The sequence below is a fragment of the Desmodus rotundus genome, chromosome 10 (assembly GCF_022682495.2).
Source record: "Desmodus rotundus isolate HL8 chromosome 10, HLdesRot8A.1, whole genome shotgun sequence".
Lineage (NCBI taxonomy): Eukaryota > Metazoa > Chordata > Mammalia > Chiroptera > Phyllostomidae > Desmodus > Desmodus rotundus.
In genome coordinates this window covers 30,830,538-30,855,336 of record NC_071396.1, presented here as the reverse complement: position 1 = coordinate 30,855,336, position 24,799 = coordinate 30,830,538, and the positions used below count along the sequence as shown (strand labels likewise).

The 24,799-nt window shown below is 45.2% G+C and overlaps 1 protein-coding gene across 1 annotated transcript in view; it reads right to left on the bottom strand.

Moving 5' to 3' along the window:
* The window catches only part of LOC128779344 (uncharacterized), a 37,022-nt gene extending 12,311 nt beyond the window's left edge, over positions 1–24,711 (bottom strand). The window contains exons 1-2 of the mRNA XM_053912232.2: positions 24,579–24,711; positions 23,715–23,998 (exon numbers count right to left, since the gene is read on the bottom strand). Of these exons, the coding sequence (XP_053768207.1) occupies positions 23,715–23,998; positions 24,579–24,711 (417 nt within the window). The remainder of the gene's footprint in view (positions 1–23,714; positions 23,999–24,578) is intronic.
* Positions 24,712–24,799: the final 88 nt, after the last annotated feature.

Sequence of the window (24,799 nt, the reverse complement as noted above, 5' to 3'; positions counted from 1 at the left end):
ACTATTCCAGCTTTCTGGGGACCACCATTTACTGAAAAGAGGAATCCAGCTAAATCCAGCTTTTTTTTTTTTTTTTAAAACAACAAGACGTCTTGGAATCTGAGTTTGCAAACTCTCAGAGTGTCTAGCTGACAGGTGGACCTTGCCCATAATCCCAAATGTATTTCTTAAATTTATTAACTTAGAAAATGTGCCATGGATTATGTCTTGGTGTGTTAATATAGTGAAGTATCTTAGACATACCTGGCTGTCAACTCTCAGAGGCTCTGAGCAGGTCCTTTGAATCAGAGATCCATTTGTGAGAAATAATCTCACTAATCCTACTGATTCATCACTTTTAGTGTTTTAACCACCTGGGGGGAAAAAATCATAATTGTTCTGTCTTGGCAAAATTTGATCGGGAACTTGGAGCTGTTACTGTTGAATAAAGGTTGGATTGGAGGGTTTAATTTAAAAGGAAAAAAGAAAAGCGTGCTATTTTTATTTTCAGAATATTCTATTCTTCAGCGATGTTGCACCTGAGGTAATATCCTTGAGGAGGCTGGGGGTGGCGCTGTTAATGAAATACCTGTTGGCCTGAAACAGCACCTCTGTAGACTCCTAGTTGCAGGCTGGGAAGGGGAGGTGGAATCCATAACAGCACAATAAACACAGGAGAACCTGCTTGTTCTGTGAGGACGATCGCTTCCAGTTAAACAAAGAAATTTAGGGTCGTCTGCTTTTCATGAAAATCGCATACATATGGCCTTTGAAATTTTGTCACTGAAAATGGTTTTGCTCTAAGGTAAAATTCACCACTTTATAGCTTTTCAGCTGCAAATCTCTGGCTTTTTTTTTCTTCTCTCTTTTGGCCTGCAGCCCAATATGAATGTATGATCACTAGCACAATAGTTAAACATCTGAGTCTTTTTGAAGTGCCTTCAATGTTACAATGATGTGATGGTTGATTGCCTAGCAGTCAGTTCTAGAAAGGAACTTCATTCTGCCCCCTAGTGGTAGAGATTAAAGTTTAATGACTGCTTCATAATACATAAAGCCTTTTTTTCCCCCCTTTACAATATTTTAAGGCCATATAGTGTAGTGTGGGAAGTAGTAATGCATTTCTTCATAATCAGTAAAATGAATATTTTAAACAGGGAGGCTTCTATACTGAATGGACTGTTGATACAAGCCAGGGAGTCATTTTATATCTGTCTTATATACTTTGTGGGCTTTGGTAAACAGTATACACACACTATCACTATAAACAGATGTTGTTCCCAATGCAGCAATCCCCCTGGAGAAATTCTGGGGTTTTTTAATGGAAGCTCTTACCCAAGTGTATGGTGTTGCCCAAATTATGATATAGGTTCACATGTAATAGGTAAAATACATTTTTATATTCACGTATATAAATATATATTCAAATAAAGTATTGCATATGGACAGCTATTATGAAACTTCACATTTCTTCTCAAATGACTATTTGTTTCTCCTATAGGCAATAAAAACCATTCTCACTAATTATAGCCCCGGTTACCCCACAGGTCACATTTCTTTTGTGTTCGAGTTCATAAAGAAAGCCACACACACCCAAGGCACAGAGAGGGCTTGTGATGTTGACGAGATTTTTGATGTGGGCGGCATTGATCACGTACAGGCTTTTTTGAGCTGATATCAAAGTAGAAGGGTTTTTTTTTTTAAATCCTGTCCTGGTTGGGTTCTGTTTGTTTATTTGTTTTTCATCTACAGCAGTAGAGTTCATATCCTGCAGGCAGGGAAGCATCTGAAGGCTCGTGAAATCAAGCACCCATAACATTGACGCCACCCAATGGGTACTTGGGCTAAACGCCATTGGGAGCCCTGGGGTGGGGGGCAGATGAAGAAGACTGAGGACGAGGAGAAAGAGGAGGGATCTGTGGACAGTGGACGGGGCAGCTGGACTGTGTGGAATGCATCCCTTTGCTTCTAGGCCACTCATGTGCTGCGGATGGTGGAATGCAGGGAAGGCACTAGTTTATTGAATAAGGAGCCATGTAAATTCCAGCTGTCAACGTGTGATCACTCCTTCGGACAAAGAGAGAGGTTTTCTCCTCACCGTATTCAATTTCTAGCCACAGAGACAGATTTCCCTGAGCCCCTTTGCCCCCGGGGGCTGTATCTGGGTAGTCTTTGGAAACCCTTCTCCTTGCAGACTGGTTCTGCAGGTTCAGCGCCTGGTTTTCTAAAGGTGTTTGGACTGGCATCAAATGACCGGAAGTTAGAATTTATTAAAGAAGAATGCTAGGGCCATAGAAATACCACATGATTTAAAGGAGAATCTTTGCCATTGTTTTATTTGTTTCAGTGTAAAAAAGGAAACACTTGACTCAAAAAGAATAGTCCAAAAAAATGAACTCACTGGATGTCTTTTCTTACTGTGGGGCATGTCAGCTGGGTTGTAACCACACCGATTTAATTCCTCTCTGTAAAGACTGCTCCAGGGAACAGCATGGTCTGCCCAGGGCCAGGGAAACACTCCCTTCTTATCTGGCTGCCTGGCTGTCTAGCTACCCACCCTCTCCATGTGGTTTGAAAGAGGCTGCTGACATTTCTGAGCTTGTCAGTGGGGTTCTGGGAAGCTCCACACAAGCTGGAAGGGGAGGAGGAGGGGGAGGAGAGGAGAAAAGCATTCTCTGAGTGTGACCAGCTCGGAAGCAGCCTGAGCCTCATGGGAGTTTAATTAGAGAGAGGAAATTTCATCCCTGTTCACACGGGCAAAAATTATTCATATCTAGGAGATCTCAGATGCCCATTTTTTTAATTTTATAATAGGAAACCTAGAACATTTTGTGGTGTGTGGCAAGATTGCAGCGTTTCTTTCCTCTCTTTGCAGAATTTCATCTCTGAAAACAACCCAGAATGCTCTCCTGGTGTCAGGATGTCCCTATAACTCTGGCCAAGGACAGCAAGTGGGACTTGAATAATGTCTTTTTAAGAAAATACAGATTACAATGTATAGATTATACATGCATTGCATTAAACTCTCTGACACGTTAACGCTTTCCAGGGGTGGCATTCTAGAACCAGGTGGTTAAACAGACACATGGAATGGAGAGATTTCTGGTGGGAGGGCTCCCTAGATGGATACCATTTTGACGTCAAGAAATCATCATCTTTTTAAACCCCCATTAATTGGCTATCAGAGGAAATCAGCTGCAGGTGAGAAGGACTCTGGGGACATGGCACTGAGTTGATTTTTTTTTTTTTTTTTTTTTTTTTTTTTTACTGAGTTGATTTTAAAAGAGGTGCAGGGTGGCCTCATTTTAAAGTCATTCTTTGGTTTTCAAATATCCCTCCTCCCCCGCCCTGCTGTTCTCTTCACTTACTAGGGAATGTTTTTTACTGAGTAAGTGGAGCCCCGAGCAAGGGTTTCCTCCTCTCGCCTAGGATGAGAGAGAGTGCAGTAAGTGAGGCCTATGGGCATTTTAAATAAAGACAGCGGGATACCTACAGGTGAGCCTCTCCAGTCCCAGTCACAACAATCTTTGCCTCTACTTTAAATTTTGATATTTTGTTCACGACGGGTTTCTGCATGGATCTGTATTTATGAGTACACTGCATGCTAATACTGCTTATCTGATCGCTGGGTGTTGGGTGCCTCACCTGCCTCACCCATTCGTTCTGAGCCCTGCATCCCGAAGAGGTAGGGATGCCCGTGCGTTTGTCCTGTGTCTGTCAGTCAACTTGTTAAGATTCAACAGGAATCGATTGCAGCCAAAACACCCTCCCATGGAATCATTAAAAGCACGTTTATATGCGGCGATGCTCCGTGTCATCTCCGGCAGGGGTTTTTCAGGGGCTCCCGTCGCGGAAATCAAAACCAGTGTGATGTGCACCTTCTCTCTCTCTCTCTGGGAAGTAGTTCCTCTCAAAATTAGGCAGGAGGAAAGGCTATTTTCCCCGGCACCATCTGTCTTGTGTCCATTACTCTCACAGCACCCAAGCCCACTGGTCAAACCGCTTCCCGGGGGCAGGGCTTCTCATCAGGGCCAGGCTCTCTGGCCAGGCCTTCCAGGTAACACTGCATTTACCTGCATCCTCTTCTCACCAGGGGGCCCCTCTGCTGCAGAGGCCCGTTGTTAGTCCTGTGCTTCCTGCCCCACCCCCGATGCTGCCCTGGGCAGTGGATTTCTGATCTCTGTGCACACAGCAACCCACGCTGTTCAACCCGAGAGCCTCGCTCGTGTCAGACACGGTCACTGCCCAGAATGTGTGATGTGGTCACTCCAAACTTCTCCCTTGCTCACTCGACCTGGACAGACACTGCACCAGCAAGGACAAGAGCCTGGCATTAAAGCGCAGCTCTACTGTGCTGTGAAGTCTTGGCATGTTTGACCTGGAGGAGAAGGACATGAGAGATCACCATAGAATTTTCTTTTCCCCCAGAAGATTGTGACTTGACATAGACAACTGGAAAAGACAAAGACCCATGAGACGGGGAGAGAGAGAGAAGAGGGAAGGTGCGAGAGAGAATAGACATCTCTCCATTTGTACCATTTAGCTCCAGAGAAGGCAATGCAGAAAACCACCTCTCCAGTCAGGAGAGCACTCCAAGCAGCCAGGGTGTTATAAATTAGAGCCTGTCAGTATTACAATGTATATTAATAGTCACACCTCTTTTTAATGAGTTTGGCATTGGCAGCTGAGAGGAAATACAAGTCGTCATGGCTCTGCTCATGCAAACCCCGACAAAGGAATCCGTAATAAATCTTCCTAGAACAGCACTCACCATAAATATGTATCACATAAGGCATCTGTTTTACATTCTGCATATAAATCAGCCTAGCGCTGAATAGCAATGAATCAGCTTCTCAATGCCTGATTTGATAACAAATCGACTTGGATCTTAGGAGAGAGAATTTACAGCCCTCACCCTTAAGACAGATAGTCAATACTTAAGAGGAGTGCCAAGTTAACTTTCCTTCAGCAAGCCAGTTTCCAGAAGGACAGCCTTGGTGCTCAGGGTCTGGGGACAGGGCCGGACAGTTGGGGGCAAGGGCCAAGCAGTCCACCTGGGGCAGAGGAAGTTTTGAGGGTTTTCAGTTCTGGGTTTGAAGGACTCAGTGTCACATTTCTCTGCAGGGGAACATTTTCCTCTCTGCTCTGTCCCCTCCCTTGGGTCTCCTGCAGGTACCCTTTGTGCAGGACCTGGGGACAATGGAGACATCTTGGTCATGAATGGTAGGAGGACACCCCAGTGCTCCCCCACCCCGCCAAGGCTCTGTAGGGCTTGCTCCTTGCACAGCCCCTTCACCTGTCCCAGCCTGGCCAGGGTGACTCCCATGGCCAGGGCGGGGGAGGAAGCAGAGCCCTGACCCCTTTGGTGGCAGACCGTTGATAGTAACTTCCTGTAAAGACCTTTTATTCCATGCTTCAGAATGAGCGCACAGTATTTATGGCGTCTTTCCAGTATCGGAGTGTTGATGGGATCAGGTCACAGGGGGAAACTTGAATGGCTCTGTGTTGTCAGAGCCCTGCCTGATAGGGACCTGTCCAGCCCCGCGGAGATATGAAAGGCTAAAGACCCCGCGGGCGGGGCCGGTGTGCGAGATAAAGGCGGATGTTGCGGCTGACTCACGTTGGCAAAGAGGGGCGCAGGTACCGGTGGTGCCGCTGGGAATATAACCTGGGAGGCACGGGCGCTTTTTGCGAAGCTCTGAAGGCCACGTTTTAGTCTCCTTTTTCTTTCACCTGGGCTTTGGGTCATCATTTCTCTTTCTGTAGAAATTGCCGTTTCATTCATAGCGGGAGGCAGCCACTTACCATGTTGTGAGATACGAGTCTTCGTGAAGACTGGCTTTCTCCCCAGGCCGGGCGGTTGTAATATTTTCGTAGGCTCCGTTGTTCTGGCTTTTTACAAATAAGAGCGTATTCTGTGGGCTGCTTCTCAGCTCTGAAGTGGGAAATAGATTTCAGAATCTCTTCAAAGACTGTCTTTATTCAGTGCTTTTAGATCCGATTGGGTGAATATGAACAACTTTTCCTTCATTGTGGTTGGGTAGATAACTAGGAGAAAAATTCTGAATTTTCACAAAATCCTATCTAATTTAATCTAATTAAATCAGACCTCTTCTATTATTTTTCTCCCTCATTCTAGGAGATACGTAGGTATAACTGTTAACCGAGGGGAATATTGTGTTCTCTCAAAATCCAGGTTTTTATTATTCCAAATCTATAACTCACTCCAGGAACAATAACACAAATAAGTAAATTCCCATGAACTATAATGTACAAAGACCAATCCACTTAATTATTTTTCTCTTCAGGGATCAATTTGGATATAAGTAGTACAATTGTGGTTCTCAACTGGGAGTGATTTTTTGCCTCCTCCCCTCTTCCAAGAGATATTTGGCAGAGTCTGAAGACGTTTTTACCTATTTTTGGTTATCACAGTTTTCTGAGAGTGGCATCTAGTAGTCGACACAAGCTAGGGATGCAGTTAAACATCCTGTAACACACTGACAGCCCTCCCACGCCCTCCCCACATACCCAGGCAACAAAGAATTACTCTGCCCCAAACATCAGGAGGGGCCGCTTGAGGACCTCTGTACTGTAGAAAGTGAACACACAGATTATGGAGACAGAAGGACTGGGGTTTGAAACCACCTGTGGATTCTTAGCACACGACCTTGAGTAAGTTCCTTACCCCGAGTGATACTTGTTTTTCAAGCAGGAATTGACACCACAGGTTTGGTGTGAGAAGTACATATATATAGAAGAGTAAAAGTGTAATATCTAGCCCAAAATTAGTTCAGTAATTAGGGTATGCTTTCCTTTCCCTAACAACAAAGGGCAAAACAGGCCCCACCTCCAAGCGAGTTCCGGAAGAAAAGGATGTTTGAGGTGCACTTCTCTGGGAGAAAGTTTTGTTTTTCACTGGCCTGGGCACGTCTCCAGTTTCCGCTGCTGGTTTTTAAATATTCAGTAGTAAGTGGCAGGTAGAGTTTGTTGAACTGCGCAGAAGGAGTCTTCCTTGGTTTGAGAGACAGCTGAAAAGTTCTTATTTCCCTCCGGGGCCTTTCTGGTTGCTTCCAATGGCACCACAGACTGTGTGATAGAAACAGGAAACGTGGAGGTTTGGGAGTCAGACAGACGCAGATTCAAATTTCATGTCTGCATTTCTTGGCTCCGTGAACTTGGGCACAAGACACCCTGTTCAAGCCTCAGTCTTACTCATTAGCCACGTGGGGGTCATACTTCTCGTCTTGCAGATTGGCTTTTTGGACTCTAAATACAATAACGTGAAGAAGGCACTGCCTAACGCAGAGCTAGATGGTGCCGAGGACCTGCCTTCATTACAGCCATTTAAAGTGATTCCTATCCTTGCTGCTGTTCTTCTTGCTTCATTAAAGGGATGAGAGATGGGCCAAGAGGAGGACCAGGCTGTCTTCTTCAGCTGGAAAGAGCAAGGCCCATGGGACAGACCAGGAAGACAGCTCACTTGAAGCGAACACTCTGCTGATAGAGATCAGCCGTACACATGTGCGAGTGATCTCGGAGTGTATCGAACTAGAAAGGCTCCTGATACGCGGTGCGGCCTTTAAAGTGAGGAAGTGGCCAGGTACCGCATGTTACCCGAAGGGCTCTGTGACAAATCGCATTTGCCAAAGATGGCTGGAACCCTCTCCCGTCCCAGACCACACAGCAAAAACCACGGCAGGTTAATTCAAGGCATTTCATTTTAATGTAATGTTTGATATGCTCATTTGTTTCAAATTGTAAATGCAATGCCTGCTTAGTATAGGAAAGTTGAGAAAAAATTAAAAAGGATGTAAGGTTTAAAAAAATCAAGTTAGTGGTATTACATAGCGTTTGGACACATTTCTGTTTTCAAATGTTTTAGCTACAGAGTTCAGGTACAAAATTATAAGTGACCAGCATGCTAAGTATGTATCTTCCCATCCAAAACAAAGTGCAAATTAAGATAATTATTGCAAAAATGTGGGCCCCAAACTGCTTACCTAGACAATCCCTATAATTAAAGAAAGGTGTTTGGAATAATTGCCTCAATTTACCACTCCAGTTGTTTGAGGGAATGAGGTATCAGAAATGGGGTGGCATAAGTTTTCTTTTCTGATTGCATAAAATGCTTAATCAGACGATTTCTTCAAAGTAGTTTTGCTCAATGAAAAGCCTTTTGAAATATTAAACATACTTCAACTCCTAGTCCAAAGGATCTTGCTCTTGTCAATGCCCAAATGCCCAATCAATCCCATCAATGCAGTTTTTAAACAATCAGAAAGCAGTCAAACCAGTGAACAGATTTCAAATACATGTTTCAAGGTATAAAATGCTCCCTGGACTATGTCGAACAAGTGAAATGAAGTCTACCCTGCCTGTTGCGCTGGCTCCTGACTGATCAGACCCCCAAGGACAATGGGAAGGAGCCCACTCGGACAGACCTTCCATTTGTCCCCATAGAACGTGCTGCTGCTGGGTGGGAGGCCGGGGGATGGTTCGCGGAGGGAATGAAGCGGGGCCACAACCCAACAATTTGGAGGTGATTGCAAGCAGTTGTCTTTTTCCAAACTTAACAGAGATACAAGCCTTCCAAAACGTTTGGGGTGCTTCTAATGTTACTCCCTGTGTCTTATATCAAAGGGTGTGGAATAAGTTCGCAGGTAGACCTCATTATTGAGAACCATGAGGAACATTGGTATATAGTATGAAAACTCAGAGGAGTAAACAATGGGGTAAGCAAAGTCTTCCTGGGGCCTCTGCTTTCACCTTGAAGGGAATGCAGATGAGAAAAAGGCAGGTTGGAACCCAGAATGGCACAGCTGCACAAGCCCGGGACCCAGACCCTGGAGAAGCCAGGAGTCAGGTGGACAGACAGGAGGAGGGGGAAGTGGATGCCACCACCACAGACTTGGGAGGGAGGCAGATGAGGACCATCCCATGTGGGAAAGGCTGGGTTGCATGGTCAAGGAAGGTGGAGCAGGACCTGCAAATTTGTAGCTTCCTACCGGTTACTGTCCGCATTTCTAAACTGCACTTCCAGTGTCGATTCGCCCACGGGTGTGTTTGTGGGTTTCTCCCACTCAACATGCACGGTTTGAGAGGGGCTGCCCCTCTGCACGTCCTAGTACGCAAAAAGGAAGAAGACCCTCGCACTGGGAGGCTCTACCCTGCCACATGACGTCTCCAGTGAATTTAGAATTGGATAATTTCGCAGAGCTTCGCTCCCTCTGATGCAACACTGTTTCCTTTCTACCTGTCCTCTTTTCAAGTGGGTTTGTTTGTAAAATCACGATTCCCCAGTGAATAGTCGTTCCCCAAGCGCCGTCTTATGTTTGGTGGAGCACAAAAGTGTATCACTCAGGAAAAATCCTCCAGTTTCGTTTCAGCGACATATCCTGCCTGAAATTGTAGCATTTTCTACTGGACAGAAATTCCACAAAGCCTGGTAACCCAGACAAGTACTTTTCTAAAACTCTTGAGTGTTCAGCTGAAGTTTCAGAAATACATGCGGCCAGTTTCAAATATTCCTGGGGCTACGGTAGATGCGTCTGGTTCTTTTCACAGGGACTAAGTGTCCTGGTGAGGTGGGCATGGTACGTGAATTAGTCAGTGTCCAGCTGGGAGGCCAGTGTTCCTCAGACGTCTTCCTCTCACCGATGTTTCCTGTTACAGCAGTAACAGGGGGAGGGGGGAGCACAAAACAGTGGGGTATTTATTTCCCGGTTTCGGCTGACTCATGAGCACCTAAGAGATATGCAGAACTTTGACCTGCTTGCTCTGACAGCAGAATTTCTCTCTCTGCACTTGGGTCATTTCTCTTCTTCTTAAATCAATCAAAGCTATTTCTCTGGTTCCATGCTTACATGAAACAAATAAATTACACCAGGGCTTGTATTCAGTCAACTTAGGATACATAATACCAATTTGATGACGTAGCTTTAGGAAAAAGTAACAAATAGTAAATGACATGATTTGCTTTTAGAGCAAAGAGAAACTTTCTTCCACATCCTTACCAAGAGTAATGTTTTAACTAGGGTAGAATGGGAAGGGAGAGAAAAAAAAATCACCCAAAATAGGTGTCCTATATGAAAATCAGTAGACAAATAGAATATCATCCCGAGAGTGGAAATAACAATAATAATAATAATGGCAAATCAGAAACGGATAGTACTGAATTTCCCTCCCTTTTCACCACCTTTCAGGATATCCCGTCTCGCTGCAGAAACAAAACAGGGAAATGAATCAGTCGATAGAGGATTTTCTTCCATTGATGTGTGGGTGATTTTGCCCCATAGAAGGGAAGTTGAGCAGTGAGATGAATGTTCACAATCTTCAGGGACCACAGTGGCTCCCCTCACCCACCGCAGAGGGCTGCAGACTTTCCCTGTGCGATAAAGAATGTCATGCTAGAGGTAGCAGCCTTTTCTCTAGAGGGGATAATGAGTTGCACTGTAGACTAACCTACACAGTTAAAGTTTTCCAACATTGGTAGTCAATATGCTTTGACTGCTACCATAACTTCTTTTGTTTTTCTTACTGAATCTCTGAAAACTGATGTCTATATAAATCTCCTAAGTTTTCTTTGAGGGACAGTAAAGGAAAATAAAGCAATTCTTGTGAGGACTTGGAGCCACACGAGAGAATAAGAGAGGCCGTTTGGCTCAGCAGAAATTCAGAGGTGATTCACATTTTGTTACTGTGATATTTTTCATTTCAAACAGATGTCAATTCCTCTTAAACAACTTCTATTTTTTTGAAACTTAAAAATATTAATTAGTTTTATTGTGGTGATCGCTTCCCAGTGTGTATACATATCAAAACAGCAAGTGGTACACCTTAAATGCATAAAACTTTTCTTTTTCAATTATACTTTGAAAAAGTTGAAAATTCAATGAAATTAAACTTCAGCATTAACCAAAGAAAGAAAAGAAAATGAGAGGGAAGTAAAAAGTCCCTTACACCCCCAAGGTTCCTATGACCTAGAAATGAACTTGTTCTAAGAATCAGATGTAAGACATTTATTCAAAGTTTTAGAAGGACTCCGGCTTTTAACTTTCCTGAAAGATAAACGTAATATTACACATGTTATTATATGTTGGGATCCAAATGGAAGATTTGCTGAGAGGAAATACCTAACGGAGGAGCTGAAGGAGGATTTATGCCACACTAAGGTCAGGCAGCCTTCAAGGTTAGTGCTTGTCTGAATGCACGTGGCCACTGCCCCTCACCCAGGCCACTCGGTCAGCTCTGTTCTGCTCGTCACTGGCCTCAACTGCTCCTGTGACATGTTGGCCACAGTTCAACTGTGAAACATGCATATTCTCTGCTGAGCATGTGGGGAGCCTGCAGGCAGTGAGGTCTGATGTAAATAGAAAAAAGAAGAAGAAGAAAAAGTAGGACTTTGAAACTCACCGTCCCTAGCCATCGAAGGCACCCCGCTCAGGCCTGCAAAGTGGGCACTGAACCAGGCCACCCAAACTGCTGACATCCTTCCCTGACCCTTGCGAAGCGATCACGAGCCTAATGACTTTGTTTTGGGGTTTGGAACTGAACTTGACAGGGATTGGTTCCAGTCTTGGGTGGTGCTGAGAAAACTCAAGTCCGACCAGAATCTGGCTGGGACCACCAGACGCGTTTCATGGGAGGGCCTTTTCCCATCTGACCAGAATAGCTTATGAATGTTCTGAGGGAGCGAACAAAGCAGGTCCCAAAGGCTGGGGAAGGGCCATGCCCTGCTCAGCTAGGAGACCACACAGCCGTCCTCTCTCCCCTCTGAGTATTTATAGTTAGAAAACCGCACCGTTTCGGAAGCCCAGGGTGAAAGGGGAGAAAGCCAGAGAACACCAATCGCATCCTACAGCTGAGAAAGCCTCGCTCTTGGAAAAGCCAGAAAATAAATAAATAAAGGGAGAAATCCAAATGGGACTGCTCTTCAAACACACAAATGATCTTATGTTAACAGTTGGGATTAAACAGCTGTCTCGTGGTTATGTGATCATAACAGATGCTGTGTGCAAACGTTTCCTGCTAGCTTTGTTTTCCTTATTGCTGTTTGTGCAGTTCAATGGGCTGAATTCAGCTTAAGGGATACAGGTTTTTATTATCCTTCTGTGCAGCCCGGGCAGCTTTATCATCTCTCTAAGAGGAAAGGGGATGAGAACGAGGAAGAGAGGGAAGGGAAATGGAGGGGGGGCTCTCCCCTGGCAAACTGGGAATGATGTCATATTGATGAAATTCCAATACACTGGTTTACGACCACTTTGCCATTAAAGTGGTCCCTAGTTCTATTCTGTTTTTTTTTTTTTTTCTTTCTCATGGAGGCTGTCCTTGTGTCTAGTGAAGTTTATGTAGCTGGATGAGAATTTATAAAACATAGAGAAAGGTTTTTGATGACTTACAGATTACAACATTTTCATGACCCCTATTGTGTCTTTCCTCCTCCCTTGCCCTCCAGAGGTGAAATGTGCTAGCCGATTCTGATTTTTCCTAGAAATTTTATTTCATCCTAGGGGTGGGAATCGCTCCATCTATCCACCAAGGGATGCGATGAATTGTCACTGTGTTTTTGGAAGTTCAAATCTGGAAGCCATATTGGCCTGCGTTATAATACTTGTTCAAAACCAAAATACCCTCTCGGCTCAAATTTTTCAGAGCATTGTTATGGTTCATAACACACTTGGCCTACTGGCAGATTTAATTTGTATTACTTATATTTTCCAAATGTAAAAAAAATGTGATGTAAATGGCAAAAAATAATCTTTCTGGATGCAGAAAGCACCTGGCTGCCATGAGGAGGAGGTGGAGAGAACATTGCCGGCCATGGTTCGTGGGTCTGGCATGGGCTCGGCCTGCTCAGCCGCCTGCCCCAGGACCGCAGGTCTCATCTGTGAAAGGCTGGTCTTCATTCACGGGCCATCTGCAGGCCCGTGGTAGCTCATCTGCAGGCACTTCCTGCAAGTTTGTATCGGGGAAGGAGGGAGCAGCTTCCATGGCTCAACATCTTATCTTAGGAATCATACCTTTGAGTAGGATATCCTACCGTGGCTAAGTTTCTCCCTTCTCCCATCATTACTGAAGGGGACGTTTTAATCATGTGTAAACTTATTTAAGAAACCAAAATTAAGATGCCATCTTATGCTCACTCAACAAAGGGATGTAGTGATTACAGTCACCTCCCTGTGTTCACTGGGGGATTGGTTCCAGCACCTCAGGCGGATACCCAAGCCTGTGGCAGCTGAAGTCCCTTATACACCATGGCATGGTATTTGCAAATAACATGTGCCCATCCTCTCGTATACTTTAAATCATCCCTAGAGTACTACCTAACTCAATCCAAATGCTATGTAAATAGCTGTTAGGCTGTATTGCTTAAGGAATAATGACAAGAAAAAAATATTGTACACGTTCAGTACAGATACAACCATCACAAGCCTAGCTAGTACACGTCAGGAACCATAGAACTTTCTCTTTCCAAATACTTTCGATCCGCAGTGGGTTGAATCTGCAGGTGCGGAGCCCTTGACTACGGAGGGCTCCTCAGGGTTCGCCAACCCACAGAATGAAACCAGGCCCTCTCTGATAAGCTGCCACAGCAGTAACGTTCCTGTAAGATTTTAAATGCATTTCAGAACAACCCGCTGAACAACATTCAATGCTTGATTCTAGGAATAGCTAGGAGGCATTTTCCTACTCTTACAGAGAGGCAAGTCCAGGTCCATTGCATAAAGTTGCGCCATATCCAAGTTGCCTGTGTGTGTGTGTGTGTGTGTGTGGTGAGTGGTACAGCCCACTCTGGTGCCCACAGCCGGGGTCTGTAGCCATGGGATACGGACATCCAGGAAGGGCTTTGCCCAGCCACCTCTGTTGTTGTTTTCACTGGGTGGCGGGGAGGGGCTGTGCCGTTTCAGGATGCCTCTGTGGCCTCTAAATCATCCGGGCAAAGATCAGCACTCTTCTGCCAGATAGTCTGCGTCCCCTAGGAATATGGAGGATGTGTTTTCTAGGAGTCTGAGAGAACTGAAAGTCAGCTCTCTTTGTGGGATCAAGTCCATGGCAACCTCAAAACAAAGGGTCCTTCCAGAGAAGTTATAAATGGCCACTAAGGACATGAAAAGTTGGTCAATATCCCTAATCATGAGGGAAATACACATCAAAAGTATAATAGGATTCTACCTCATACTCATTAAAGTGACTACTACATCCCCCCTGCAAAAAAAAAAAAATCCCAGCAAATAAAACTTGTAGGCAAGGATGTGGAGAAATCAGGACCCTTGCATACTCTTAGTAGGAATGTAAAATGGTGTAGCCACCATGGAAACTACTATGGCAGTTCCTCAAAAAAAAATAGAAATAGAATAACTATTCTACCTAGCAATTCTACTTCTGGGATATACCTAAGTTGGAAACAGGGCCTTGAAGAGACAGTTGCACACCCATATGGATGGCAGCCTTATCCACAACAGCTGAAACACGGCAGCAACCTAATTGTCCATGGGCGAGTGAATGAATGAATGAACGAATGAATGCACACAGTGTCTCTAAATACAGTGAAACATTACTCCGCCATGAAAAGGAAAGAAGTCTGGCATATGTCACGATATGCATAAAATCTGAGGACATTACGTGTTGTGAAAAAAAGATAGTCACAGGAAGACAAGTACCGTGTGAAACCGAGAGAGACAGAAAGTCGAATGGTGGTTGCCAGGGGCCGAGGAGGAGGACGTGGGGAGTTCGGCGTTATGGGGACAGAGTTTAGCTGTGGCCTGATGTCAGAGTCCTGCAGATGGAGGCCGGAGATGATGGCACAATGCTGTGAATGTACTTACTGCCACTGGAGCAAGCTGGACCGTTTAAACTTTTATGTTATATGGATTTTACCACAATAAAGAAACTGGGAACAGAACCAAACAAAACGTCCACTAAGGTGCTCTCCTTGGCATGTTGCTCCGGCCCCTCCTCCACTGCAAGACTGTAACTCTGAACACAGCACACAGTCAGCTTTTCAGCACCCTCACGCACCCAGCTACGGCAGTGCATGCAGATTACATACCTGCAGCAAACAAGCCGTCAGGGAGGTTTGATTTATACCCTTTCCTTGATGATTAGAAGTATCTCTGAGACCTTCATTCTTTGCAGGCTTGATACCAATTAAAATGCAAATCTTTCCAAGAGAGAATGTTTTGAGCGTTTTCATTTTTGAATGAATTTCAGACCCTTTTATCTTCTGCCTCTTAAAAAAAAAAAACCCACAGATTCTTTTTTTTGTGAGAGAGGTAATAGAGAAAAAGGGTTAATAGCTGATGCAGACCAAGAGCTCTTACAGACCGTCAGGATGGAGACAAACAGAATGAGCCTGGGCTGTGGGAAGCCAGCAGAGGGGCCGGTCCAGATGGCCCCGAACAAACACAAAGAGGGCAAAGTCGCATGGCAGCAGGAGAATAAAAATAGCAAAAGAGTGAAGCATCTCTTCATATTCATCAAGGTGGCAATTTTCTTAAACAAAAAAAAGCTATATCATGTATTGGTGGCAGGAATGTGCAGGAAAAGGTATACTCACCCAGAGTTGGTAGAAATGTGAAGACTTTTTGCATTCTAGAAAAGCAATCTGATAGCCTATTTTAAATTAAGAATACATGCATCCTTCCATTTAGCAGCCCCCTTCTTAGGAATCCACCTCCAGAAATAAAAGCCTTCTTTAGACAGTGCAGAGCTGGGCAAAAGTAGGTTTACAGTTGTTTGTGCGGCAAATAATACAATAATTAGGGAATAATAATACAAAAATAAACTTGATGTTTTGCATACTCACAACTATAAACTCATTTTTGCCCAACTTTGTATGGGGGATGTTTGCTATAGCACTCTTCATAGAGGCAAAGAAGAGAAAAAGAAAAGAAAAAGGAAAAAAAATGTAAGCCCAGTACATTTATGCCATGAACTATACTACAACCACTACAAAGGGAAAAAATAGCATTATGTTAGATGATTCAGATGAAATTTCATGAAGAATTGCCATGCCCTTTTGCAGGAAGTACAGCCCATTTTGGAAAAGCAGGTGAATACACACGTGTACCCTCCATAGGCTCCCACACAGAATCATAGGTTTGCGTTTGTCTAACAGTGTCTGTGCTTGAAGACGTATGGAAGGATTATTCTGAGGGAATTCATCCATCTCGCTCTGGATAAGGAGGCTGATACGAGTAGAGAAAGAAGAGGAAGCAGTGAGTTGACACTTGAAAAGAAAACAAGACAAAAACTAACGGCACCCAAACCTCAGCGTATTTCTGGCATTGCTGTTTTCCTTGAGTGAGGGCAGAGGAGAAACCCACAGGGGAACACTGAGTTTCTCCTACTCCAGGTCTTCTTGTGACTTACTGATCAAGTCATACTGTTCTTAGATTTTTTTTTTTCTGGTTCTGCCCAAGACCATATGCCACGTATTGCCTTAGCGCTAGAGTTTTCTTGGTCCTGCTGTCATTTCTTCCTTGTACCCAGCACCCTCCAGCATGCCCTCAATCCAGAACCAGTGTTAGGTGGGGCCCTTTGCACCCCACTCACGGACCACAAGTAAAAACCTCTTCTAAGAGTTTTTGCTGGTGTCAGTTTCATGCCAACGGCCCAGCCCTAATTCCCAGTGTTTAATACCAGTGACTCAGCCAGACAAAACTGGATCATGCCCTAATCCTACTGCCTGGCATGTGATCCAGCAATCTATATAAAAACTACACCCCACGGGGTGGACCTCTCCTCTGAAGGACCCTTCTCGTAGGCATAGGGTCCCCTCATTGAAATCATCTAAGGCCATTCCCCACGGCTGTCCAATTCCGTGTCCCCAGTACTTGTCTCCTTAAGGAGACTTGTCCCCAGTCTCCTTATCTTTTTCTGAGAGATGAAGAATTCTTGTCAATGTGAAAAAGATAGGTGTTAATCTGCAAAAAATAGAAGCAGTAACTGAATTCTGACAGCCTCAAAAAAATCTCCAGCTACATATCCTATTGTTAAAGAGCCCAAGTGGTCATTCTCATGGGAGCTGGTGGGTGTGGGGAGCTGGGGGCGGGGGGCGGGGGGAAGGGAAATGCAAAGAAAGGACCTTTCAACTTATATTTTGATGGCATAGCAGGGGGTGAGAGATTGATTTCTCTTTTTTGGGCCAACTGTCCAGTTTGTGGAAATTGTTCTCGATTTCACTAAAGGTCATCTGTCAATGGGAGTGTTAATTTTAATCTTTTCCCATGACTTCATAGGCGTGAAGACTACCACTCAGATGACATTTTAAACCCAAATCCTTACACTTGCACTTGTAAGAGCAGGAACTTGCGAGGAAGGGGAGCCAGAAGAAGTGGAGGAGGACACTAGCAAATGGGTCAGCCAGTGGGCAGCAGGCGTGCGTAGTGAAACGGGCAGTGGGTGCTGGGCCTTCAGGAAGCCAGTGCGACACACCTTCACGACACAGGCTACTTGAGATTCTGCAAAATTCCAAATTCAGGTATTTCTAAAGTCAGTTAACATCATTCACCCAGTTACAGTCTTGAGTTCACTCAGTCCTTTCTGGCCATCAGCCTGCCTTCCTTCCCAGGACAAAATCCTTTTTCCATGACTAAACTCACCTGCCTCCAGTAATTCTATTCTCAGCTTCAACTGGATTCTTCCCTGAACCTCTTTATCAAGACTGTTTTTTTCTCCCCCTGCAGTAGCAAATTCTGAGTGGCTGCTCCCTGTTTCCCAGTCAGAAATAGCTGTCTCATCTGTGGACACTTAATGTCTTCCAAGTAGCCCCTGACACCCTACAGTCCACAGAAAATCACGGTGCTGTCACCTTTATTTCTAGTAAAATCTTCCTTTTTTGCTCTTCATCCCTGTTTCTACCCTGTTGAAAATGGCAGGTCCCCAGGTAATAATACCTTGTAACAGGACATGCCTATCAAAAGCTCTTCCAATCACTCTTTCAAAAGCCAGTTCGTTTACATTGTTTGGGGTTGCTTTGTTGTATTTTCCTCCAGTATGTACAGAATGTTGGGGACCCTGCAGAACGGTGTCTATTACAGGTGTTTATGGACTCAGGTAAAAGCATAGTTTCTTTAATCAAAGGAGAAGGGGATCAAAGATATTAGAGACCAGCTATCATCTTTTGCCAAAAATAGAGTTTGATTTGTGTTTGTTCGCTTTTTTGTTTAGGTATTTATGCTGTTGAGTTTGTAAGCCGATCCAGTAAAGAAAGAGTATGGGATGCAGGAGAGCAAGGGACCAAAGTCCCCAACATTCCTGAGAAGGATGCGGGGGCTGGGATTCAAAACCTGCGTGAAATGGCTGGCCTTTGAAAGCAGCAGGTGTTTTTTCATCCATTGCACTTTTGAAGGAAAAAGATGAGACAGTGCCGAGGTAGATGAGTTTTTAATATTTAAAATTTTGTAAAAGATGAGAGATTCCCAGCTGATGGCATCTACTTTCTAAGTGACATTTGAAGCAAGGGCAGCTTAGAGTCATCCGAAGTTTCAGGAGACTGGAGAAGGCACGGACTTTTTAATTGTCCGGCTTCACAGGGGAAACCCAGTAGACCTGCAGGGAGGTGGTATGACTTCATTCGAGGCTTGGGATTTTATTCTTAAAGCAAAACCAAGGTTAGCCAGGATCGGACCACATTTGCCAAGTGCAGCTGCTGGTGCAGGTATGGGAAGGCAGATGGTGGAGTTGATCCAAGGTTGGGGTTTGCAAGACCAGTCCCAAGAGAGGCTAGAGAGTGTGCCGTTGTTACAGAAACTTGGAAAGAACTTGTGATTTTAATGATCGTCACCATTATCATCATCAACGTGTTCCAATCACAGCAGTTCATTTAATGCCTCATTTGCATAGGGCTCTTTTTACTTATAAAGTTGGATGTATTTGTAGCTTGTCTTTGTTGTTTGTAAAAACTCTTTTTTTTCAACTTTTATAGTTCATAGGATATGTTTCTATACATATGAAAATATTTCTCATTTAAGTCCATTTCCCAAATTCTTAGAACTGTTTTTCTCCGGAGATAAAAGTAGTATTTTTTTTCCCTATAGATCATTTCATACTGTACCACCCCCAATGTCCTGTCTTGGTGCAGGTTGGGTGGCCCTTAACAAGGTGCTTGAGGGTTAATGTGTATTTCCAGTGGCTCTTCTTCTCCTCTCCTGCATTTTCCCAGGAGAGGACATCTCCGGGACAATACACCCAGGTGGAAACAAGTGCCGTTATTGGTACCAAAATGCATCCAATGCTCTGTTGTTGAATTTCCTATTTACATTAAGAGCCAGTTTTTAAAGGAAGCTTATGGGAGAGTCTAACAATTCATTTTAGCATTATTCAATGGGGGGAAAAACTATTCAAATTTCAAAATGTGATTTATGCCCACATGACAATAGAGAGGTGGTAGGTAAACTGGAGAAGACAAGGTCCAATTCCTGGGGCTTTTAATGTTCTGACTTCTGGCCCTTCATTGTGGTGTTCCAAAACTGGTCAGCCATGGCACTTTGGATGCCTTTACTTGTTAACAATTCCCGTGCTATTCCTCATTAATTCCTGGGCCTGCCCCTGTTTCCTGTGGCTGCAAAACTTGTCAGTTGGATCTGGTTACATTTCAGACCATTTCTGTAAGGACAGTGTCTCACATGTCCAGCATTATGGTTCACATTTGATGTCCAATCTCCAGACTGTGTGCTTTATTCATGGTCACCTGCAAACTTTCAAAACGTGTTCTTGGTTTCAGGCTCTATTGTCACTGTGTACAGAATAAGAGACGGTGGGATGGGGTCCCTGTGACTCAGCTCCACAAGCCCCTCCCCACAGAGGGTCAGCCACTATAAATAACTTGGGACTGACCCAGACCGCAGACCACCCTATTTTTAGGCTCATAAAAACGTAAATGAAATACGAGTACGCATATAAAATATGCGCACATGTATACATGCAGGTGCATATATGTGTATGAAAACACAACGTATGATTTGTCTAACTATATTCATACACACGTAAATCCATACATATGTTATATATGAATTTAAAATGCCTCCTGATTTACCTTTTGATAAAAATCTAGAGGCACTCTGTCTTAACTTCTGTATTTACTGTCCCCAAAGCAAATGAGAAGTAACAGCAATAATAAGCATTTCTTTACAGGAAACCAAGTGCCTTTTGGTACCAAGTGCCCCGTACTCTAAAATGCTTCATTAATTTATCCCAAGTTATAGTCACAAGCTCACTGATACTTTTCCTACTGTATTTGTCAACAGATTATTTCCTGTACCTTTGCGACCTGTCAGAGATTCCCTGGCAATGTCCCCGCTGATCAGTGCACTTGTGCTACCAGGGCCTTGGCTCCCACCCATGCCCCGCGGGCCCGATGGAGTGTGCGGAGGAAAGGATATCTCTATCTGCCTTTGTCTTTGAGAAAGTGAGTAATTGTCTCTCTCCTCCCCGAGTCCCTCCATGGAGAATTTACTGGCCCAAATTTTTAAAAAAGCTCCTACCACACTCCCATTTTCTGTGAGTGCAATTAGTTGCAGGTACAAAATTTGGAGCAAAGAGGCCTCTCGTGGCCTGTTGTGCCTGCAGTTATCCAACTGTGGCTTCAGTTTTTCAGTGCACAACTGATTGCACCCTCAAAAAGAAAGGCTGAACTCCGAAAATGGGTCCCTTTAAGACAGTTGGGGGATTGCATGCCTCCGGTTGGCAAATTGCAATCTTTTATAGAGGCATGGCCATTGTCCCGGCTCACGCTGCAAGTCTGAAATTCAGGTTAGGCATCTTGGGTGAGGGAGAGGCCCCCGGGAAGGCAGGTGTGGAGCCCCACCTCCCACTCTGCCCCTGTCTCCAGGTTCACCTTGAGCTGCCGGTGGACAGCGCATTAGTATTCAGCATTCCCGACTCGCTCTCCTGCTTTAGTTCACCAGTCACTCTCCAAAAGGGCTTGAAGAGAGAAGCTCGGTCACACTGTCAATATAACACATTTAACCAACTCTAAATTTGCTTTAAAGAGACAGCTACAAAGATTGACTTTTGCAAAGTGACTCACTCCACCACGCAGCAAAAGACGCCCATTTGCTTGAGACTGTCATTAACTGTGTCACGGAGTACATAAGAAAGGGTTTTGAAGGAATTCCAGTGTGAATCCACTAATTCAATAACTCGATAGCATAAATTCAAGGAATGGATAGTAATGCCATGTTCAAAACACGCTCCCAACTTTCATCTCTGTCTCTCACACACAGAGCATGCCATACGTCAGGAGAGGATCCTGATGAAATAATAAAACCCAATTCTCATCTAGAAAAAAGAATCATTATAGGAGGAAGGTAATTTACTTTATATGACCTTCAATTGATTATTCCGTGGCTGCTACACAAATATCACAGGAGCTATTGATCGTAAAACCTACCAAATAGATCTCTAATAGCTTTTACTGGGCAAAAATAATTATGCTTGCATTTGGTCACACACACATAAACCAGTGTGGAGGTATTAATGTATGGTATTATTACCCATCTGTCTGTGAGGTATGGTGTGTTCCCACGTGAGAACCCAGTATGTCTAAACCCGTGAAAGCTCGATATCCCAGCCAACAATTACAGCCAGTTACACTGAAAAATTGATTACTGTAACTAAAAGCTAGAGCTGGAAAGCAGAGGCCACTGCCTGCTTAATAAAACTAAAATAATCACGCGAGAAGTCCTAATTGAGGAGGAGTCCCGCCGCCGTGGCTGCGTGGCCACACAAATTGAATTTCCCCGTGGTGCTGGCCGTGAGGTAACTTTTCAGGGTCAAGAGCTTTCTGTCCAGCCCAGATGGAGATCAATGATCAACCCCTGTAAAAGGTCAGGGTGTCTAATCAAAGAACAGATCATCTATCTCTCAGGGAAAAGTGTTGCAACATCACCCAGAAAGCCAGCGAGAAAGATGCAGGGAAGGAGAAACTCCAGTTCCACTTTGGTGGCCAGGAAGAATGCTCTGCTCATACAAAACCGGCAGCCAGACTTCAGTGGGCGAACTGCAGAGGCTCAGGTAGACCCCGTGCAGATGAACCAAAGCCACAGCCGAAGGAGGAATTTCTCCAAGTACTGGGCAAAATGTTCCAGACTTCAAAAGTACTCAGCATACCTGTCACTTGCCCTCCCTCCTCCCTGCCGAAGGCAGTCTTTTAAATAGTAATGAAAAACATCACTGCATCAATAGCAAGAAATGAAAGCTGCTCTCAAGGTATTCAGAAGAGGAGTGATAAATTTTTAGCACCTGCAATAAATAGGCCAGAAAGCTAATGAGTGAGTTATGAATCAGAAAAAAGGAGAGAGAGAGAGAAAGATTTTGTTTACCCGATGTTGGCTCTGTGTGTGTGTGTGTGTGTGTGTTTGGGGTGGGGGTGCGGGTTGTGAAGCGTGAAGGAAGGGTGACGATTGTACCCCATGAAGCAACAGAATTGGCATGTGGGCCAGCAGCCGTGCACTCCAGTGGCTGGAAAAGCTACTTCTGTCCAGACCGCACACCAGGCCAACAGATTCCGCAGGTAGCTCTAGGCACCGGCACTTTCTGAATGTCGACAACAACAAAGACAGAAGCAGGGTGCTCTCCTATGAAGCCAGAGTTGAGAACCGCTCTCCTGGAGGAGAGCCCCTCCTTAGCCCTGAGAGGCTCTTGGGGACAGGGACCTGGAGCTTCCCGAGGGCACGCTCTGCCTGCAGCCAGCGGCCCACATGTTTGCTTCCCTTCCTCTCTGGCATTGCCACTTGTAGTTGTTAAAGGCAGGAAAACGGGAGTCATGCTCTCTTTCTCTCCTTTCCATGATTTATGATTCCGAAGCGAGACAGGGGTGGAAGGTTGGGGCTTGATGCTGGCTGCTGTGTTTGCTGTTTTGTTTTTTTCTTTTTCCCAGGGAAATATGTTTTTCTGAGAAACCTTCAAGGCTTGACGCCACCAGCAAGACTGACTGTTTTTTCAAGGCCTTGCCTGGACAGAACTGACGGCTACACAGACACACTCTCAGAACATAAAAGAGGGAGGGGTGGGGATTCAGCTTGTCCTCAGTTGTTCTCAAATTACACGATAAAGCCCGTGTTTGGGAGGCATGGAACCCAGTTATAAAATCCATACATGCTACAGCGGGACATAGAGCGGCCTCCACAGGACAGCCCTGGCAGGCAAGGTGGATGCTGCCTGACTAGTTTGCCTATCTGGAAAATGAAGGCTTCCCACTGGTTTGAGGTTCAGCTCTTTTTTGTGAATTGTTATTATCTGTGTTTATGGCCCTTGAGATCTAGGTTCGGTTTCCATTTGGGGTTAGGTTTCTATTTGGGGGAGTTTTTGCATCCTATAGAGACTAGTTACCAGCGTTGTCTTAATATTGTTCTCTCAGGTGGCGGGGGGAAGGCTGCCAGAAGTGTACGCAGGGGCCAGGCCGAGATTAGAGTTAGCAGCAAACTCCGCCAGGGGTGCATACTGTCAGAGAACCAGACCAGAGGCAACGAGTTCTGTCACTAAAATGTGTCCTCCCTTCTGCTTCCCTTCCGAAGGTAAGCATCATAATTCTTCCACTTTTCAGACACTAAACCCAGGGAGGGTCCGTGTGGCCACACACACGTACACGCGCACGCACACGGGTGGCAGACCAATGAAGGCAGGCGTGCTCGATAAGGGGGAATTGTCCTCCCCTCCCATGTCCCCGCTGCCTGCCTGGCCACCAGCAGCGATCTGGGCGCGCGCACCGCCCCCACACCCGAGCGTACCTGTCTGGTTCTGGCCTTGGAGAGCGCAGGGGCTGGCAAGGGCACGGCCAGCCGGGGCGGCGCAGGGGAGAGCGGAGGCAAGCAGAGGGCTGTCCCGCAGGTGCGGCCCCACCTGCCGCCCGATTGGCGGTGGCGCTGGGCGCGCGCAGGGAGGAGGGGGGATGATGGATGGCCTGTCTGCCGGCTGCGGTCGGAGCAGTGGGGGACCCGCGAATGTAAATAGGGGCTGGCTCCGTGCGGCCCTGCACTGCACGGTCTTGCACCGAGAGCCCAGAAAAGGATGCCTGCACAAAAGGACCCGGCTCGGGATGTTTAGATTGGGAAGATTAGTTTCTATTACAGCTCTGTGGGGGAAAGGAAAACGCACTCTGGGAAAGCGGAGGGCGAGGAACCCTGCACAATTTAGGGCTGATGTTTGAGGAATCATTTCTCCATCAGAACAATCCCCGCGCCTTCCCTTTCCCAATTGTCAAGTGTGTGAATGACGCCTGTCCGCATCTGAGAAACGTAGGAAGTCAGTTCTGAGCAGTTGCCTCCCCGATCTCAGGCACCATTAGCACGGAAAATAGTTTTAAAAAAATGGTCTATGCAAAATAAAAGTATACGGCAATTTTTATTAAATGCTACCAAACTTTTCCCCAAAACAATCAATTAGAATATGTGTTCTAAATATATGTTGCACATTTGAGGATGTATGATTTTCATAATTTATCTACCTATTGCGTGTGGAGAACGCGTGAGCCATTTGACTGTGTTTTATTGTCCTTGTGAGAAGATGCCGGCACACGGTTTTAGGCAGTTTGATTTGAGAAGTGTGCTTTTGAAAACTCACTAGGCTAAGAGTAGGGATGGAAGCAGACAGACGGATAACAGGAGACATGGAGTTGGGCACCGCGCTGGACTGGGGCTGGTGGAGAGCTATTGTATCATCCAGCTCTTCTCTGGCAACTGAAGGACAAGCCCATCCGCTGCGAGTATTTCCTCCTGTCCGAGCCATAGTGCCGAAGGTAATGCATTTCGTGTCAGGGAATAAGTCAGTCCTGCCTGTACGTTGATTCATTTGCCTCTGAGAGCAAAATCGTTTG